This window comes from Natator depressus, chromosome 27, assembly GCF_965152275.1.
Source record: "Natator depressus isolate rNatDep1 chromosome 27, rNatDep2.hap1, whole genome shotgun sequence".
NCBI classification, from domain to species: Eukaryota; Metazoa; Chordata; order Testudines; family Cheloniidae; genus Natator; species Natator depressus.
The window spans coordinates 13,374,737-13,390,888 of NC_134260.1; the positions used below are offsets into that span (position 1 = coordinate 13,374,737).

Below are 16,152 nucleotides of genomic sequence, written 5' to 3' on the forward strand. Positions count from 1 at the left end.
CAGGAGGTGGGTGACAGGACGCCTGGTTCTATGCATGGCGCTGGGACTGAGCGAGTCCTCCCCACGGCCCCTGCCTCAGTTTCCCCAGCTGGGCTAACAATGCCAGCCCACCCTTCTTAAGAACAACGTGAGATTATCCTGTAGCTACGAGGGCCGAGCTCCCCGAGTTGTGAGCCCGGCCCGGGGCCTCCGCGTCGACCCTGTTAACTCACCCGAGCCCTGGCGCAGGCCAAGCGATTGTAAATAGCTTCGATGCAGGCGTGTGTGTGCAGGAGGGATGGGGCCAATTCCCCACGCAGCCCCCAACCCCGTGTCCGTCTCTCTCCTAGACGTGCTACTGGACGACGTCATCCTCACTCACTCGCTCTTCCTGCCGACCGAGCGCCTGCTGCAGGAGCTGCACCAGCGATATCCTTCGGGGGAAGGCCCCTAGGTTGGGGGCAGTGGGGATGGGCAGGGGGGTCTGATGGGCTTTACGCCTGGCTGGGTCTCATCTCGCCTCTTCCCTTTCCACAGCTGATGGGGGCCGGACTCGGGGGGGCGCACCTTTGCCTGGCCATTTGCTTGCAGCGGGAGGCGCTCGCTCGCCGTGGGGATGTCGGGCGCAGCCACGCCCTGGCTGTGATTTTCCATAGCACCGGCGGAAGCTCGAACTGGAAATCCCGTGGGGTGAATGCTTGTTTTTCTCCACAGCGGGTAGAAGCTGGTTTGTTATTGTAGGGTCTCCCGTGAGGAGCTGTGCTCTGCACGCTGAGAGCAGGGTGGGGGCTGGGCCGGTTTGTTATGGCAGGGTTGAGCCCCGGCCTGCTGACGTATATTCGTAACTGGGCTGGCCTCCGCCCCAGCCCGTGCCAGGCTGCCCGTGTGCCGGCGTGGTCCCTGTGGACAGCGACGCCAGGGAGGGCCGGGGTCGGGATGCCTGTGGCTCCCCTCGCGGCCTGACCTGGAAGCAGAGTTGACCAGGAGAGAGGGGGTGGAAGGAGCCAACGTGTCGCTTCGGCCGGGTGCCCTGGTTCGTTCCCTAGGGGAACGTGCCCCATCTCCGGGCCAGGCATGCTCGAGTGAAACGCGCATCAGCTCACTCAGACGCTTGTCCCGCCGCCTCCCCGCGCGGGGTTACCCCTGTTTGCCCCCCCTGTGGAACCACGGCATGCAGAGCAGGGCCCAGGGTGCTCAGCACCCGCCTCCAGAGCTGAGCTCATCTGTCCCCGGGGGGCAGCTGGGAAATGAACCCAGGTGTCCGGCGCCGCAGCCCGGCCCCCTTCTCTCGCTGCGCTAGCCAGGGCGCTCGTTGCCCCAGGGGCTGGTTGCCCCTCTTCCCCCAGGGGAGACTTTCAGACCCTTTCCCCTCCCCCAGCTCCCTGGTCTCTTTTCCCTTAACCCTGTGCCCACCTTCCTGCTGGCATCAGGGGGCCCTTCGCCTGGCTGGGCGGCGAGCGACGCGCGCCCGAGGAAGCGGGCCGTGCTGACCGTGTTGCTGCATTTCCTGGAGACCTACAAGGGCATCCTGCAGGAGGAGGAGAGCGCTGGGAAAGTCATCAAGGTCCGTGGCGGTCGGGGAGGGGGGGCAGCTTTACCCTCCCTCCCAGCCCTCGAGGGGTGGGGGGTCCCGGCCCGGAGCAGGACAACCCTGGGTCTGTCACTGCCGGGGGAGTCGTTGGATCCTCTCTGCCCACGTCTGTTTAACCCTCTATGCTTGGCCAGGCTGGTCAATTTCACTCTCTGGGCTGCCCCACTGGCCCCCACCCGGCTGCCCTGATTCTTCCTAGTGGATTTAATTTCCCCCCAAACTGTGTGTGGGGCTCCGATACCCCAGGGACCCGCTGCCCCAGGGAGAGTCTCTCTGGTGATGTGTCGCTCAGTAGCCGGAACATGGGCCCTGCAATCTGCTCGGCTGCACCCCCCAGAAAACCAGTGCTGACCATGGCCGGGGCGGGGGGTTGTTCCCCAGTGTCTCAGGGCAATGCCAGGCCAGATCTGAGCTGGGGGAGCCCTGCTGGCCGGGCAGCCTAAGACCCCCCTCCCTGTGCCCCCCTGCAGGATCTCTACCTGCTGATCATGAAAGACGTCGCCCTCTACCCGGAGCTGGAAGACGAGATCCTGAGACTGCACCAGCTGGTGGAAAGAGCGGAGCTCAAGTGAGTGACAGGGGGTCCCCGCCGGGTTAACTGGAGCGACGCTGCCCCGAGCCGCGGCCCTGCGACTGCACCCTCGCTGTGAGCAGCGTGACGGTAACGCCAAGAGGCCCCGATCCGGGCTCAGGGCCCCCTTAAGCCGGCTGGTGCCGTGCTGGTACCCAGCCCTGGGTGCAAAGGACTACTGGGGGACACTAGATGGCACCCAAAGATATTTCTGTTTGGGGGGCCAGGGCCTCGTGAAAACCGAGTGTGGCTTAATGCCCACTCTGCAGCCTCCCATCCCCCACAGGGCATTATTCCCCTACATCCTGCCCCTTTCCCTGACCTGCCCCCGCTTGGTTGCAGGGTGCCCGAGGAGATCCCGCCACCCAGCAAGCAGGTCAAGCCGCTTTTCCGGCACTTCCGGCGCATCGACTCCTGCCTCCAGACCAGGGTGGCCTTCCGGGGCTCGGATGAGAGTGAGTGTGGTGGTGGCGGGGGTCCGAGTGGCCGGCCTGGCACGGCGAGCAGAATCCGATTCCCTGCTGGGAGGCAGGACGTCTGGGTTCCCTCCCGCGGGGGAGGATGTAGCTGCTTGGCCCCAGTCACCAGCGCTGGGTTCCTGCCCCCCAATGGAGGGTGGTTGGTACCGGGGGGGGGGACGTGCTTGCTGCCTGCATTCGTTATTGTGATTGCGTCAGTTTCTGCGTGGGCTGGGGGCAGCCCCAAGGCTCCGGGCGAGCTGCCAGAGTGGCTGTTGGGGGTGTAAAATGTGGGCCCTGCCCCCACTGGGTAGTGCGGGGAGACCTCAGGCAAGTCCCTTCCCCGCTCTGTGCCTCAGTTTCCCCATCTGTAAAGTGGCTGGGCAAGCAGGAAATGCTTTGGGAGCCTGGGAGGGAGGGTGCAAAGTGACGCTGAGAACGAACTGTGAGCTGCCCCCATGTCTGATCTCCCCCTGCCCCAAGCCAACAGCAGCCCCCAAGCGACCCTGCCAGCAGAGCCCTCGCCGGGGGGCCCCTCCGCACACATCCCCTGCCCCCCATGCCCATCAATGGGGTGGTATGGCCACGGGCTCACGAGAGCGGGACCTTGCTGCCCGCTCCCATCGGGGGGTGCCGGCGATGGGACAACGGGGATGTGGCTGAAATTCCACCCCCACAGCAGCCCCCCCCGCCCCGGTCATCCACAGCCCCCCTCTTACCCCTCCCTCGTCTGTCTCCTTGCAGTCTTCTGCCGCGTGTACATGCCCGACCACTCCTACGTCACCATCCGCAGCCGCCTCTCGGCCTCGGTGCAGGACATCCTGGCCGCGGTGACGGAGAAGCTGCAGTACTCGGAGGAGCAGGGCACCCGCGAGGAAGCCCTTGCCCTGGTGGTGGTGGCGTCGTCTGGAGGTGACTGGCCTAGGGGGTCACAGTGTGGGGTCTCAGTGCAAGGCATGTTCCAGCTTCCCTTGGGGCTCGGAGGGTTGTGACTGGGCAGGGTCCGGCCTGGCATTGCTTCCCCTGGCTGCCTGCAGTGCATCAAACCAAGGATGTGCCAGCCCCCTCCAGGTCCGCCCGATGCACTGAGCCAGAACCGCCGAGGTCTCCATGGTCTGAGCAGAACGTGGCCCCTGCCCCACTGAGCTTGCAACGATGTCCTCCCTGGGTGCCAGTAGGGGGCACTCTGGGTGGTTATCTGGGCACAGGGGCCACGCCAGACCTCTGCAGTCTCCAGCTGATGGGCTGGTGCCAACCCTGGATAGACATGGGTGAAAGGGGCTGCAGGAAGGAGAGACCCGCTACCCTGCAGGGGTCTGGGCAGAAAGGGTATTTTACAGCTGGCCCTGGCTGCTGCCAGCTCATGGGTGGGGAAATTGCCCCCCGCCTGGGGCATTCCAGGGTCTGGTGGCTCCAAGAGGCCCCTTGATACAGATCCAGAGAAATGTGGACCCTGCATGAGCCCACCGCCACCCCCTTCTCATTCCGGGCCGGGGGGCAGAGCCTGATGGCCATTCATTTGCTGGCTGAGGTACAGTGAGTTTGGCAGGTCCCAGAGGCTGGGTCACAAATCTTTGGGCACTAGCCAGCCCCCCTTATGAGCAGAGAGACTGGCATTGATTGGCCCCTGGGTCCTACGCCCCGCGCCCCCAGGGCAGAGGGAGGGGGCAGTGTGGCTGGGAGACTGGGGGTGGCAGTGGGCTGACACACTGACCCCAGCCCCCGTCTCTCCTGCCCCCAGAGAAGGCTGTGCTGCAGCCCAGCGAGGAGTGTGTCTTCACCACGCTGGGCATTAACAGCCACCTCTTCGCCTGCACGAAGGACGCCATCGAGTCGCTGGTGAGAGCCCCGCCCCGCCCAGGGCACGCGCCAGGGGCCGCCCACGGCAGAACCCGGCTTCCTGCCTCTTAGTCCAGAGGCAGCCAAATGGTGCCAGCTGTGTCACAAACCAGAGGGGGAGCTGGGGACGCTGGTGCACAGAATCCTGCTTGTTTTACTTCCCATGCCCTCCCCTCGGCGGTGCTCTGGCAGATTCCACCCCCCCAGCTCCCCATGTCTCAGCCATCCCCGCCCCTGCTGACCCTGGGGACGGATTGCTGATCTCCCGTGGTTCTCATTCATCCTGAAGGGGAATCCCAGGGCTTTTGGAAACAAGTCTTAACCCTGAGATCACTGCGCGAGCAGTGAAATGCAGCCACCTCTGGGGTGGGATGGCAGCTGCTTGGCAGTGCACCACAACGCTGCACAACAGCGCAGGGTGGGAATTTAGAAATGCTGAAGCTGCAGGAGAAAAGCAGAGTCCCCAGGGTTGGGACGTGGCCAGAGCCCTGGGGTCGATGTCCCGACCCTTGCAAAAAGCATCATGAAATCTTAAAGGGCCCCCAGGATCTAACCACTAGGCAAGACCTCCTTTCCCACCCAATGCCACCATTCACCTCTGGATCTCGCTGCAGTCCCTGCGTAGCGCTGGCACCTTGGTGGTACGTAGGGGGGGCAGCCATGCAGGTGCCTTTGTACCAGGGACGTGGCCACAGTGCCATGGGGTTACTGGGGCAGCGCTGCACGAGCGGGCGATTTAACTGGGGTCTGGTCGCTTTAGCTGTGTGGTTCTCTCCCCTTCTGAGCATGTGGGTGCGGGGAGAAACTCCCCTCCCTGAATGCAGTGGCTTTTCTCATGGCCCACCGAGGGTGAGGGGGGACTATTACAGAGGCCAATAGCCCAGGCACCTTGCCCCCTCTCCGCACAGTTAGCCTGAGGCTACAGCCTCATGGCAAGTCTCGCCCCTTCCCCCCCGACAGGTCCCGCTCCCCGAGGAGATCCAGGTCTCGCCGGGTGACACGGAGATCCACCGCGCGGAGGCTGAGGAAATAGCCAATCACCTGACGGCCTTTCACTGGGAGCTCTTCCGCTGCATCCACGAGGTGAGGTCGGAGGGACTGGCCTGCAGGTCCCAAGCCTGCGTGCAGGGCACATAGTGGAGAGACATGGGGGGCAGGTGGAGGAGATACGGAGCAGAGCATGCTGGGGAAGCCAAAAACAATTGACAAAAACAATCCCCCACCCCCACCCCCCGCCCATTTTTCGCTGAAAAATTTCGTCCACGGTTTTGTAGGCTCCGAACTCGGCCGCTGCAAACGGGAGCAATGGGCCGGCCGGGTCAACAAAATCTGAGATTCCTGCACAAAAATGGAAACCGGCACAACACTCTCCACGGAATCGAACGCCTTTTCTGGGGGGTGCCCAGCTCTGAGATGGGGCCTTTGCTCCTCGCTGCTGGTTTGAGTCCAGCCTAGGACAGCAGGCAGCAAATGCTGTTCCCAGCAAACAGCTGTTTGGCCCGTAGGTGACACGAGTCTGGCGGTAGTTGACGGGGGAGGCGTGTAGGGCACTGGGGCTTTGCTGAGACTTTCTATACGGGAGGGGGCAGGGGTTGGGGTAGGGAAAGGGTTCAGGGTTAGGGGGCTGGTTACGGGACGGGGTTAGGGTGACCGGCGGGAGCTCAGGGTTCAGGCCGTGTGCACTGGCGTGGAGCGACACCGACCGCGCCCCTCTCCCGTGGTTTGCAGCTGGAGTTTGTGGACTACGTCTTCCACGGGGAGCGGGGCCGGCGGGAGACGGCCAACCTGGAGCTGCTGCTGCAACGCTGCAGTGAGGTGCAGCACTGGGTGGCCACCGAGATCCTGCTGTGCGAGGCCCTGGGGAAGCGCGCGCACCTGCTCAAGAAGTTCATCAAGATCGCAGCCATGTGAGCGCCGCGTCTTGCCCGCTGCCGGGACCGAGGGGCCCTGCATGGGGCTGGGGCGGGTGCTATGGACGGGGGGGGGGGCCCCCCTCCTTGCAGTCCCAGTCCCTGGTCCCTCGGCCTCAGCTCTGTGCTGCCGGGCGTCTCTCCTGCGTGGGCAGCTGGGACAGCGTGTAAGGCAGGTCAGGCGTGGATGTCGATGCTGGTGCGGCAGGAGGCTGCCGGGCCCCTGACTGGCACCGCCAGGGCCGGGACTGGAGTGCTGGGGGGGGGTGGGATCCCTCAGGGGCTTGGGGACACTGGTCATGGGGCTGCCCTCCACTTGCCCCCAGGGTCCTGATGACCCCATGCCTAGAGCTTGCCCCGCTGGAGGGCTGCAGGTTGCATGCCCCTTATCCCTCCCGCTGGGCTGGGGGGCAGGATCTCTCTCCCTTTTAACCCGTTAGCGGCTGGCCCCTGAGTCTCCTGCTCCATGTCCCCAGATGCAAGCAGAACCAGGACATGCTGTCGTTCTATGCCGTGGTGATGGGGCTGGACAACGCGGCCGTCAGCCGGTTACGGCTCACCTGGGAGGTAAGGGGGTAGCAGGAGTGTGGGTCTCTGCTTGTCGGCCCAGGGTTTGGGACCCCCCGTCGGTCAGGGCAGGGCTCCCCATCCCCCATCTGAGCCAGCCGGGTCGCTTTGCCCCGACTGCCAGTGACCTCACGTCATGGACCGCACCCAGCCTGCGCCGTGCTTGGGAGGGAGACCTCTAAGGAGAACCCAGGGTGCTGCTGGCTCAGGAGGGGGCGCTCTCCCCTGGCAGTCAGTGCTGACCCCAGGGGGGCGCTACGGGGCGCTGTGCTGCAGGGACTGGGGTGGGGGCTCAGTAGAGGGGGCACTCCCCTGGCAGTCCATGCTGACCCGAGCGAGGTGCTAGGGGGCCCGGGCTGCTGTCTCTCCGAGGTTGGGACTGTTTTGGAGGCATTAAAGACCCTGCCGACTGCCCTTTGCATCCGAGTTGGCTTTTAACCCCGATGCCCGGGCTGAATTCCAGCCCTGTCCTGCACCCGGCCTTGCCCCTGTGGTTTCAGCCGAGTACGCAGTGCCTTGCCCTCCCTGCCCAGAGAGGCTATGCAGCCTTGCTCCACGGCTGTGCAAGCAGCTGCCGTGGTCCACCCCAGAGGTGGCTGCATCTCCATGCTGGGGGAAATGGCTCCTTCCGCAGCTGCAAAGTGTGTGGGGATCCCGGTTGCTGTTTATCTTCCTCTTCCTCCCTCCAAGTAAACAAACCCAGGAAATAAACCCCAGGCCCCTCCCTCTGCTAACAAGGGCCTGGCCCATTGCACAAGAGAGCCTTGCCCAGACGGGGATTAGCTGCGCATTCTTGAGCCCCAGCAGCCTCCCCGCCCCCTCCCTGGGGCCCGGTGACCCCGCTCCACCTCTCTGCCCAGGGATGGCGCCCTGCGATGGAGGCGAGTCCCCCATGATGCCCGTGTGCCGGCCTGAGCCAGTGGCACCTTTCCCCCAGTGCGCATGTAGCTGGCACACGCAGTGACCTCCTGGCACGGGGGTACTGGGTGGCGGGGTCTGAACCTGGCCCCGGGGCCGGGCACTCACGGTTCCGTTTGTTTTTCAGAAGCTTCCGGGCAAGTTTAAGAACCTGTTCCGGAAGTTTGAGACTTTGACGGTGAGACCCTCGCCCCTGGGGGGCCGGGCTGAGTGGGGCGCTCACCGCTCTTGTCCCAAGGTGCTGGGGAGGCAGGACTGGGCACCCATGAGTACCTGGGTAACCTGGCACCTGCACAGGGGCGGGGTGGGGGCTGGGAAGGGAGGGGGTGGAAATGGTCCCCTGCAGCTCCGCTCCCGGGGGCCCCCAGCGGGAATCTCCCCTCGGAGTTAACTAGCAGCCCAAGGACGTGGCCGAGAGGAGGGAAAACGCAAACGGGGCCGGGGACCGGCCGGTCAACGGCCCTGCCCCTGTGCTGGGCGAGGCGAGCGGCAGCCCCCCAGCGCCTCCTGCTGGGAGTCCCATGAGCCGGGTGGGAGGCATGCACCACATGCCCCCGGCTGCCGCGGAGAGGTGGTGTGGATAACGTGGTGCCAGGAACCGTCCTCCCAGCCCGGCCTTCGCGCCCCCTGCCCCCAACACTGGCCTGCATCTGTCCCCTCGCTCGCGTCTGAGTATCAGGGACATAGGCGGGTTCCCCCATGCGTGCTGAGCGCACAGCGCTTGGCTCCTACCCGGAGGCACCGGGGGATTGGAACCGGCATGTTCCTGAGGCAGCCGCGCTGGGTGCGCTAGGCCGTGCTGCCTCGTCTGTGCCAAGCCGGCAGGCTGGAGACCCCCTAGCGGGGGGGCTGGGCCTTGCCAACGCTGTGATCTTAGCCACCGGCCCGGCTGCCCAGAGCGGAGCCTTGGGTGGCAACGGGGCTGACGCCGGCGCGACCCCATGTACCACAGCGTGGCCAGGCACGTGCGAGGCTCAGCCGGGTGGGTCTGGGTCCCCCGAGGGGTTTGCCTGTTCTTCTCTTCCTGGCCCTCGACCTGCAGAGCCCAGCCCCTTGTTCAGCCTCTCTGGGGTCCCGCTGGGGTGTCCAGGCTGGGGTTCCCTGGAGCACCCCCCCTTGACCTGTCCTCCCTCCCCGCCCCCTGCAGGACCCCTGCCGGAATCACAAAACCTACCGGGAAGTCCTCTCCAAGATGAACCCGCCCCTCATCCCCTTCGTGCCCCTCATCCTGAAAGGTGAGCCATGGGCCGGCAGGGACCGCCAGGTACAGTCCCTCCCTGGGGAGGCCTGGGGGCTCCTGGGAGACACTCCCCACTGCCCCCTCCCCAGAGGGCTCGTGGCCACGCAGGGACCCAATCCTGGCAGCCGAGGGCCCATGTGTCTGCACCTCGATGTGCAGGGAAAGCATTGCCTAGTGGTTGCAGCTGGGGGGGCTGCTGGACATGGCTTCAGGCTCTGCTGCTGTCTCATGGGTGACCTTGGGCCACTCCCCGCCCTCTTCGGTGCCTCAGTTTCCCCAGCTGTGCTGCAAGGAGCGGGGCCCAGGGCTCAGTAGGGGGCACGTTCCTTTCACCGTCAGTGCTGACCCCACTGCCCCAGCGCGGTGTCAGGAGGCACTGGGCTGCCTGACCTGCTGTCGCTCCCAGGAGGTGGTAAAACCTGGTGACGCCACAGCCCTTCCTGGCCAACAAGGGCCTCCTGCCCCTGGCCATGTTTCAACTGGGCAGAGTGAGCCCTGCGTGCTCCCCTCCCTCCCCCGCTGCTGCCCGCCCGGGATTTTCCCTTGTCCACTGACAGCTGCCGCGCTCCACCCCAGAAGCAGCTCATTCCTGGGACTCTTGGGGGCCGTGTTCTGCCCTCAGGCAGAGTCTCCGGAGCCAGCAGCCCTGGGAATCCCGCTGCCTGCAGAGCTATGGCCTGGGGCGCGGGGATCTCCCAGCCAGGTGCCCACGGAGCGGGAGGAGGGGCTGAGACCCGGGCCAGCACGGCACCCGGGCGGGGGAGGAGAGAGTCTGTCTTGCCTGCGCTCACCTTGTCCCTCCTCCTTTGCCCCCCAGACCTGACGTTTGTGCACGAGGGCAGCAAGACGCTCCTGGACGGGCTAGTGAACGTGGAGAAACTGGTGAGTCGCCCCCCTCCCCCGACCCCCTGGAGGAAGAGACCCCTGGATCCAATTCTCCCCAGTGGGTTTCATTCTCCCGGACACCTGGGTTCTTTCCTTGGCAAGGCCCTTCCCCTCTGTGACGTGTGTTACGCACAGAGTGCGTCCCTGCCTCAAGGAGCTCACACAGGGTAGGAGGGGAAACTGAGGCAGAGAGCAGGGACGGGACCTGGCCCGGGTCACCCAGCAGGCCAATAGCAGAGATGGCGACGGCTCCCGCCCCGTGTGCCTGTTGCAAGCCCCTGGCCTGGCTCTGAGAACAGCTGGTGTCTGGGGTGGGGTGGGGGGCGTTGCAGCACCAGACCCGCAGGGCAGCGAGCTCTGCCTTTGTCTGGATGGGACCCCAGGTGGCAGAGCCCCAGCCCCCTGCAGTTCCCCCCCCACCCCCAGCGGGATTAACTGGCGTTGTCCTGGGAACGTCCTTCATGCAATATTCAGCCTGGCGCAGGCGCGGGGGGGCCGGGAGTGTCGCAGCCAGCGGAGGTGGAGTGCGGGGGGGGGCCTGCTGCATGGAGCCAGTGTTGCCATGGCTACGCACTCAGTCCCGCAGCCCCTCCAGGGACGTGCCAGGCGCTCGGCTCATGGGGTCCTTGGGCCGCAGCTCGGCACAGAAAACGGGCCATGGCCAGGCTGGGGGGCGCCCGCTGCCGTTGGGGAGATTCTGGCCCGATCTGCCCGTCTGTCCAGCTCCACTCCCCTGTGCTGTATGTCCCAGATCCTGAGCTGGTGTAAACGGAGTCGCTGCCGATTGGCCACCGAGCAGAATTCCCCCCACCTGGCCCGTAGCTTGGGGGCGGCTGGGCTGAGAGATCCCCTCCCCCCACGGCACCCCTCTTCAGGTTTCATGGGGCTCTGGGCTGGCTGCCGAGCAAAGCGCTGGGTCGCTCCCCGGCGAACGGAGCCCGTCGGTGCCCTTCAGCTGGGGTGGTGCTGAGCCGGCAGGGGGCAGCACCCCGGGTCTGTGCCCCCCTCCCCAAGCTGTGCCAGGCGGGTGCCGGACATCTCTGCCCCCCCCATCCGGTGCTCGGCAGGCACTGGGTGTCCCTACCCCCCCCGAGCTGCGCTGGGCCCTCACTTCCGCCCTGGGTGTACCTGGGGCGTGAGGTGCGGGGCTGCGGGGACGTGAATTGTCCGGCTAGCGCCCCACGCGGGACGGCAGCTCCTCTGTGCCCCCGGCGCCACAGCTGGCTCTCAACGGGCTGGCAGCCAAACCCTGGCTGCCCCAGGGCGTGGAGGAGGCTTCGCTAGACCCGTGGAGTGCGGAGCTGCCTCCGCAGCGAACCCGGGCGGCCTTGCCCCGGGCACGTGGGCATGACCATACCCCACACGGCATGCTGTCCCCTCGGAGCCTCGTCCCTGCCTACGGATTGGCAGCTCCATGCAGCAGTTCCCTGCACCCCAGGGTTCCCGGCTCAGCCTGCGCCCCGGGGCGGGCATCTCACCTGCCTGGGTCCCCCCTGGATCTGTGCTGGGTGCTGTGCTGGGCTGGGGTTCAGAGCTCCCTCTCACCCACCCCTGGTGGGATCCGGGCACCCTGTCTAGGTGCTTGGTGTAGGAAACCAGGGCCCAGGTCTCGCTAAATCAACCCCCAGGGTGGAATTTCCCCTGCGCCACCTGCAGGTCACAGCCCCTGTAGGGCAGCAGCAAGGAACGATGGGTGCCGGGGCGGCAGAGCCAGCCTTGCTCCTGGCACTGGTGGGGCTCCCGGGTGCTGCGAGAGACCAACAGCTGGGTCCAAATCCCCTCCCCCACCTGCACCTGAGCCCCTGTGGGGGGTGGGTGGGTGGGTGTGTGTGTGTGTCTTGGCTGGGGTGTCTACCGCCCTCTGCTGGCCTGAGCGTGGAGGGCTTCGACCAGCTGTTTGTTATTTAACACACCTGCAGGGGTAGCGCCAACTGGATCGGGCTCCTTGGGCGGGCGCAGGGTGGGCGCAGAGTTGGTGCCTGTCCCCTGTGGGATGAGATGGGTTCTCCCAGCTGTGGCGCGGGACGGCTCACTGCCCTGACTGCCGGTCTCGTTTCTGTACCCGGCTGGGGGGGCTGGGTCCACGGTCCTGAGGCCCTTGCTGGGGCCTGGGCTGCCCCAGGGCCAGGCCCAGCACCCAGGCTGTTAACCACGCGGCTGCCTTCCTTTGCAGCACTCAATCGCTGAAAAAGTGAGGACAATCCGGAAGTATCGCAGCCGTCCCCTGTGTGAGTATGAGCGTCTCCCGCAGGCTGCCCCCCGCGCTGCGCTCCCGGGACAGGAAGGGCAGCGTCATTACCCCACGGAGCTCCCTGCTTCCCCAGACTGCAGATCCCGACTGGGGGGCACGGGGACTGGCAGCCAGGGTGACTTAGGGGCTGGCGCCTTTGCCCCTGGTTTACTGCTCTGAAACCTGCCCAGCCTGGGAGTAAATGAAAGCTGCCACCTTCCAACCGGCAGAGATCTGTTGCCCGGGCCATAAACCTGTGCGAAAGCCGACTCAGGCTGGCCTGTCTGGTTCTCGGGGAAGCTTCCCAGCTGGCCCGGTCAGGCCACCTGTGCCAGGGCCCGCCTGGCAGCCGCCATGCTTAGCCCCAGGGCAGCAAGCAGCCCGCCATCCTCCCTCATGCGGGCAGGAGCCAGGCGAGGTGAGTTCCACCAGGGGAGGGAGAGCAGCGCCTCCTGCTGCTGGCTCCCGGGTCGTGCGCCCTGACGTCTCCTCCCCTGCAGGCCTGGATTTGGAGGCGTCGCCCAGCCAGCTGCAGACCAAGGCCTACGTGCGCCAGTTCCAGGTGATTGACAATCAGAACCTGCTCTTTGAGCTCTCCTACAAACTGGAGGCGAGCAGCCAGTGACAGCCCGGGGGGCGCTGGATCCGTCACACTACAGCACTTTGGCCGGCCGCGGCCCCGTCTCGCTGGATGCCCCGTGCGTGGAGAGACACGGGCACTTTGTGGTTTACAGAGCCGGCTGGACTTTAAACACATGGCCCTTCCCCATCAGGGGGTAGGAGGGGACAACCCCTGCTGCGCAGACGGGGTGGGCCGGGACTGGCTTTCGGTCTAGCTTTAAACTCTGGGCCAGGCGCCCAGGGCACGGTCTGGGAGACCAGGGCATGGGCAGGAGACACTGTCCCCTCTGCCGGGTGCCAGGGGGGTGGTTCGGAGCCAGGTGGGGTGAGGGGCAGCATGTGGTATGGGGTCAGCATTCCCCTTGGCAAACGAAGGGGACCTGTGCCCCCTCCACAGGGTCCCAGCTCCCTCTCTCTTCTTGGGTTCATCCCTCCTGCTTCTCCCACCCATGTGTGTTTCCCTCCTTTCCTTCTTGCCCCAGCCAGAGCAGCTGTGACTGCATTACCCCCTGCCAGCTCTCAGACCCCCTCTGCTGGGGTGCTCTGAGTACATGTCAGAATGCAAAGCTCCCCCCCCTCCCCAAGGGAAACAGCATTGGGGTGCTGGGGAGAAGCCCTGGCTCCAGTGCCTCTGTCCCCCAGAGTCGGTCCAGCTGCAAGCACCTCACTTCCTTCTAGTTTCAAAATTATGGGTTGTCCCCACCTGCCCAGGGTGCCTTGGTCCCTAGGAGTTTGGCTGCAGTAACTGACACAGGTGGGGTTTGAACCTGTGACCTACAGAGTGGAAAGCAGGAGCCACCGGAGCTAGAGCCCTAAATCCCTTCAACAGCTTTCTGAACCTCATACATGGGCCGGCAGGGGGAGGGCAGGCAGAGCCCCCTGTGGGGGTTATGTGGCCCTCATAGTGCTCTGGGGCTGGGTTTATTTTCCCATTAGACTCCACCTGCCCCCCAGCTTCTCCCCCATCTCTGCCCCTTGCTTACCTATGCCAAGGGCAGGGTCCCCAGTCTGCCTGGGCCGGCACGAAGGGCAGTTGTGTAACCCCATTGCCTTTAAACCCTGCCTGTCTGCTTCATGGAGCCGCTCGTGTCCTGAAGCATGGCCCTAACGCCCTGGCCCCCAGCCACGCCCCACTGCTACAGCAGGGACTCTTCACCTGGGATGAAGCCAACCCCAACCCCCCTTCCCCCCACACACACATCATGCCCCTTGGCGGGATGGGAGCCACTCCCTACAGCCAGCTGCATCTGGCCCCAGGGAGCCCCCATGGCAGTATGCAGAGAGGATAGCAGCCTACGGGAGTGGGCGTCAAGAGTGGGGTGAGGTGGTTGCGAGGGGCAGCAGGTGGGTGGGGGAGCCCCAGAACAATGTTCCCTGCAATTCTAGTTTTGTACCTATCCTTTTGGTCACGCAGTAAACATCCCGAGGAGGTTCTCTTTATGTATATTCAGGGTCTTTCTGTTTCTGTCACGGCTGAGGGTCTCGCCTGCGGCCTGGGCGGCTCCCTGGCCTAACACGAGAATGTATATGTTTTGTACCAAAATGCTCTCTTAATTGTAAATTTATTTTTTAAAAGAAAACGGCAGCTCCTTGTGTGCTACGGTGCTTTGTACAGAGACTTTTCTACGGGCGGCTTCGGGGTTGCGGCCCTTTGCCCACACGAGCTGGAATGGAAAGATGCACCGTGCAGCTTGGCTGAGGCTGTTTGGGTTCTGAGTTTGATTGTTTTACCATGCTCCAGAAGCACTGGGGTGGGAGGAAGACTTTGGACCAGAACTGGCAATAAAAGCGGCACTGTCTACTGAGAGGCGTGTCCAGCACCTGAATGATTGCAGCAGCGGGTCCGAGCCCCAGCTGGGCACCAGAACCGCACGGCGTTGGCCCTAGGCAAACGCAACCTGCTGAGTCTCTAGACTCCAGGCCAGGCCAACCTGCCCCTTCTCATTCAGTTCCACTCGTCACACCCCATGGGGGAGACAAACGGGGCTCTGCGTGGCGTAGCCTTTCGGGAGAGTCTTTCAGGAGAGGACTTTGTAACCCACACACCTCCTGGGTGTGGCATTCTGTCCCATCTCGTGGCACCAGACCACTTAGAGAGAGACAATGAGTCTGCTCTACAGCCTGAGCTACGGCCAGTTGGCTTTTAGCTCATGTGGTAGAGCCTCCTGCACTGAGCTCCAGAGATCCACAGTTCGATCCTGCCGGCCGGGGGCCTGTTGGCATTACACCTTTAAAGTCCAAGGTCCCTAACCCCCATCCCCCCGAGTGCGTCTCTTGAGAGGGGAGGTTAACCTAGGGGCTGGCCATGCCTAGGATGGCCATCTCTGTAGTGCACAGGGTCTCTATCCTAAGCCCATCAACCCGGCCAGCTGGCGTGTGTGTGAACCCCATTGTGGATTTCCTAGGACAGCTACCTCAACAGAGGGACGCTCCTGAGAACACCGGGAGAGGCGCCAACCTTAAGTCCATGTGCCCTTTCCCCCGGCTGCGCCCAGAGGTGCTCCCTAGCACTCTGTGTGTGACTCCCCGCATGTTCCCTGGGCTCCAGCACGCCCAGGAGCCGGGCCCCTCAGCTGTTAAAGCGGGGTGAAGCAATTTGGGGGATCCAATTAGTAGGAAGGATCGGACCCCTGGCACCGAGTTCCTGAGTGTGGGTTATCGGGGTGTGTGTGTGCGCTGCGCAGAGAGGGACATGGCCGTCACCCCAGGAGAGAAGCTGGCAGAGGACCCCCTGTGGTGCTCCCAGCTGACACCTCACCCCCCCCCGTAGGGTTGCTGGGGGTCTTGTGACATGGCTGGGGGGGCATGAGGTTGGCTTGGCATCATGGCATTTTGGTGCAGCATGATGATGTCATATGTGTGATGTCAATGAAACAAGAAGTAGAGGCCTACTGAGGTGTGACATCTTTTTGGCGCAGTGTGATGATGTCACGTCATGCTGTGAAATGCCAGTACCCCAGGCTGAGGGCAGGTGGCAGCCTCAGCTCCCCAGGCCTGCGGGCAGGTGGGTCCCAGGGTGCTCCAGGGCCTGGCAAAGGGCCTCAGCAACCCACCCCCACTCACTGGTCCTAGGGCCCTATGTGACCTTCCCTGCATGGTGGCCCAGGCCACACAGCTCAGCGACCTTCCCAATAGGGGTACATAGCAGCACTTCCGTTGGACCTTCCTAAAATGGCCACAAAGATGGTTTCGCTTGACCTTCCCAAGAGGGCAGCGGGCTGCTGTGTGACCGGGTGACCTCGCCAACATGGCCGCATACTGGCAGTACATATGACCTTCACAACATGGCGTCTTCAACCTGTCCAAAGCGTTGAGCGTCCCGTCGCGCTAAAACCGGATGGGG

The 16,152-nt window shown here is 64.4% G+C and overlaps 1 protein-coding gene across 1 annotated transcript; it reads left to right on the forward strand.

The window, feature by feature from the left end:
• The first annotated feature begins 1,410 nt into the window (after positions 1-1,410).
• On the forward strand, positions 1,411-14,610 carry RAPGEFL1 (Rap guanine nucleotide exchange factor like 1). Its single transcript, XM_074940817.1, has 13 exons — positions 1,411-1,543; positions 2,041-2,138; positions 2,484-2,596; positions 3,344-3,511; positions 4,341-4,438; positions 5,399-5,521; positions 6,167-6,345; positions 6,825-6,915; positions 7,961-8,011; positions 8,981-9,068; positions 9,891-9,955; positions 12,132-12,186; positions 12,689-14,610. Exons 2-13 carry the CDS (start codon positions 2,059-2,061, stop codon positions 12,811-12,813), a joined length of 1,236 nt encoding a protein of 411 aa, XP_074796918.1. The 5' UTR covers positions 1,411-1,543; positions 2,041-2,058; the 3' UTR covers positions 12,814-14,610.
• Positions 14,611-16,152: the final 1,542 nt, after the last annotated feature.